Source organism: Microtus ochrogaster, unplaced genomic scaffold (assembly GCF_000317375.1).
Source record: "Microtus ochrogaster isolate Prairie Vole_2 unplaced genomic scaffold, MicOch1.0 UNK105, whole genome shotgun sequence".
Taxonomy (NCBI): domain Eukaryota; kingdom Metazoa; phylum Chordata; class Mammalia; order Rodentia; family Cricetidae; genus Microtus; species Microtus ochrogaster.
Genome location: NW_004949203.1, coordinates 139,097 through 142,566, shown reverse-complemented (window position 1 = coordinate 142,566; position 3,470 = coordinate 139,097). Strand labels below are relative to the sequence as shown.

Below are 3,470 nucleotides of genomic sequence, written 5' to 3'. Positions count from 1 at the left end.
TTGTGTCTGTGCATTGTGTGCTGTGCATCATTGTGAGCTGTGCATCATTGTGAGCTGTGCATCATTGTGTGCTGTGCATCATTGTGTGCTGTGCATTGTGTACTGTGCATCATTGTGTGCTGTGCATCATTGTGTGCTGTACATTGTGTACTGTGCATCATTGTGTGCTGTGCATCATTGTGAGCTGTTCATCTTTGCTTCTGCCCTTTCCTAGCACTTTGCTGCTTTCTTTGAAGGCTTCCAGAGCTCTTCCTCTGCTTCTGTCTTTGGGATAAAGGCTGATTTTGTTTTTGTTTTATTCTGAACCTCCCCTTCACTGCCTTTCATAGAAGCAGCCTCCATGGTGCCATATTATGCAGAACCTTACAACCTCACTTTAAAGACTAAGTTTCTCTTCCAGAGGTCCTGAATTCAATTTCCAGCACCCACATGATGGCTCACAACCATCTGTAGTAAGGTCTGGCCTATTATTCTGGCTTGCAGATGCACATGCAGACAGAACACTGTATATACAATAAATAAATCTTTAAGAAAAAAAAGAAAGACTAAGTCTCTTTATAATTCCAGACTGGAAGCTGCATAAGGAAGCCTTCATCCCCATCACCTTGTGAGATGGGCTATACATCCTATCAGTGGTACCAAGAAGTCTCTAAACTTTATCCAGCCCAATCTCAGTCTTTCTGTCCATCCCCTGGCTCAGGCCTTTGAGGGATGTCCAGCCTCAACACCAGTGATGTGCACAGACTGAGCAGTTTCTCTGTTTTTTCTTCTATTTGTCCCCAGAGAATGGAATAAATAGCAACTTTCCTGGTGACAAAATGTGAGCTGTCACTAGCAAAGCAAAGGCTCTTCCTCTCAGGAAGCAGTCATCGATTGCTGTTGGATTGCAAGGACGGGGCGATGCTCTATTCTAGAAGAGCATCTTTGACTTGTGGTACCAACCTAGTGATTCCACTTAGCACCTTCTCGGCCCAGAATGCAGATGGACGGAGAATGGCATGGCTTGCTGTTTGTTTTGTTACATTTTGGTGCTTTTTCCTTTCTCAGCCTTTTCTCCTTTCATGCATTGCTCTCTGAACTCATTCACCTTTGCTTTGACGTTAGAAAGCCTTTCTTGAGAAGGAGCTGTGCTGCCTAGTTAGCTTGGGTAGATAACAGCTGGAGCTACGGCAGCTCTGCAGTCACAGACAGTCACTTCCTTCTCCATGTTCTCATCCCCAGTGACCTGACCACCAAGGAAAGGCCACCTCAGGAAGCCTTAAGGGGGGGAAGGTGGTGGGAAGCCTCAGCAAGACACAAGTCACACAGGTGCCATATCAGCTCTTGTCAGAAATAGCAGACTTCCGCTTGCTTTTCTGACTGTTCTTTTGGAGGAAATGGAATTAAGATGAAATACCTTAATTCTACGTGGTCAGAAACTACTTTGGTAACTGGAATTGGGTTACTTGGGGTGGAGAATTATACTGAGACAGACTGTTTGCTTTATATGGAATGATTATCAACTGGTGGAAGTAATGCAGCTGGCTTTCCTTTCTCCTCTAGTTTCTCTTAGCACCTCTCTAAACAAGCTGAGATGGGGCTTGGCAGAGGCAGGCAGATCTCTGAATTTGAGGCCAGCCTGGTCTGCAAATCTAATTACAGAACAGCCAGGGCTACCCAGAGAAGCCCTGTCTCAAATAAAATAAACAAAAATCTGAGCTAGTGAGCTGTTCTCACAGTGGTGTACCTTCCTAGAGAGCAGTGTGGGGTACCCTGGAGCACTCCATGTGGATGCGAGGGAGGGAGGGGAGGAAAGCATGGCCAAGAAAGCTGGCCTGTTACAGTTGTGGAAATGTGCTACTGTTTTAATTTGCTGAAAAATCTTTTTATTTAGCATTTGTGACCAAAGAACCAATAATGTGATCGATCAGTTTGCACGAAATCTCCTGGACTCCATGCCTCGTGATGCAATCATCTTACTCAGGGGAGACTTGCCAGGGAATTCTCTCCGTTACTTGCATTACTGTGAGGGGTTGAGGCCGGATGTTTCCCTAGTGGATCAAGAAGTAAGTATAAGAAAAACATCCTCGGCATATAGCAACCTTTCAATACATCACTCATGCATGTGCCTGTGACTTTGAAACCAGTCTGGGCAAATGGTATGATTCATCCAATAAACAGACAGATAAGCTCTTTTTAAAATTATGGTTGGGTAAACTTTTTGTAATCATTTTTGGTGGGTTTTCTATGGGGAGAAGAAATTTTTTTTTTTTTTTTTGCTTTTTACAGGGTCTCACAGTGTAGACCAAGGTAGCCTGGAATTCCCTGTCCTCCTGCATTGACCTCACAAGTGCTGGAATTACCAATGTATACTACCGTCTGTAATCATCCTTAAAATGAGGATATCATAGTCCTGTGTAGTAGGAGCTGAAATAACAACACACAAATTGTATTCTTATAAACACTGCCTGGCCCATTATATCTAGCCTCTTCTTGGCTAACTCTCATATCTTGCTTAACCCATTTCTAATAATCTGTGTAGCACCACGAGGTGGTGTCTTACCGGGAAAGATTCAGCATGTCTGACCTGGCGGCTGGATCCATGGCGTCTGTCCCAGAGAGGAAAGGCATGGCGATTGCCTAACTTCCCTTCTTCCCAGCATTCTGTTCTGTCTACTCCACCCACCTAAGGGCTGGCCTATGAAAATGTCCAAGGCAGTTTCTTTATTAACCAGTGAAATCAACAGATAAACAAATGACCTTCCCACATCAGTCCTGTGTATTTGGGGCTCATTTATAACTTGTTTCTTCCTCATTTAAGCTGTTTATCAATATGCTTCACCCGACAGTCAAATGACAGCCTAGGTTTTTATGTTTAGCCAGTTCACCAAGCAAATAACATTGTACATTGGCCAGCTTATGAAAATTAAATTGATATAAAAAATGTGGGCAAGTAAACATTTCATTTAAATTGGAAATTATTAATTACAACATAGCTATAGAATTTTTATGTACACTATTAATCCTATGACAGAAAAGTGTTAGGAGCTTGTAAGAATGGTGATGTCTGACCAGAGTAGATGATGGTTCACCTTTTAAGACCTCTACTGACTGCTCTTCCAGAGAGTCCAGACTGGATTCCCAGCATCCATCTGTCAACTCACAGCATCTGTAATTCCAGGTCCATAGAATCCAGTACCTGCTTTTGGCTTCTTTGGGCACTAGGCATGTACATGGTACAGACATATATGCAGGCAAAATACACATGCACATAAAATTGAGTTTTTTTTAAAAAAGAAGAAAGTGATTACTTTTTAAAAACTGTACTATTAAAACAGTTTTCCTGGACTGGGAGTGTAGCTGAGTTGGTAGGACTTGCCTAGCTCACAGACAGAGAATTTATTGTAATCGGGAGTGTGTTTGTAAAAAAGAAGGAAGAGGAGGAGAAAGAATAATAATAATAATAATAATAATAATAATAATAATAATAA

General features: G+C 42.3%; 1 protein-coding gene across 4 annotated transcripts in view; it reads left to right on the top strand.

The window, feature by feature from the left end:
* Tmem260 (transmembrane protein 260) overlaps positions 1–3,470 on the top strand; it is a 74,247-nt gene that overhangs the window by 53,190 nt on the left and 17,587 nt on the right. For all 4 annotated transcript variants that reach the window (XR_003376738.1, XM_026778096.1, XM_005371322.3 and 1 more), the window contains exon 11: positions 1,874–2,045. Coding sequence is in view for 3 of the 4 variants with exons in the window: in XM_026778096.1 (XP_026633897.1) it covers positions 1,874–2,045 (172 nt within the window). In the remaining variant the exon portion in view is untranslated. The remainder of the gene's footprint in view (positions 1–1,873; positions 2,046–3,470) is intronic.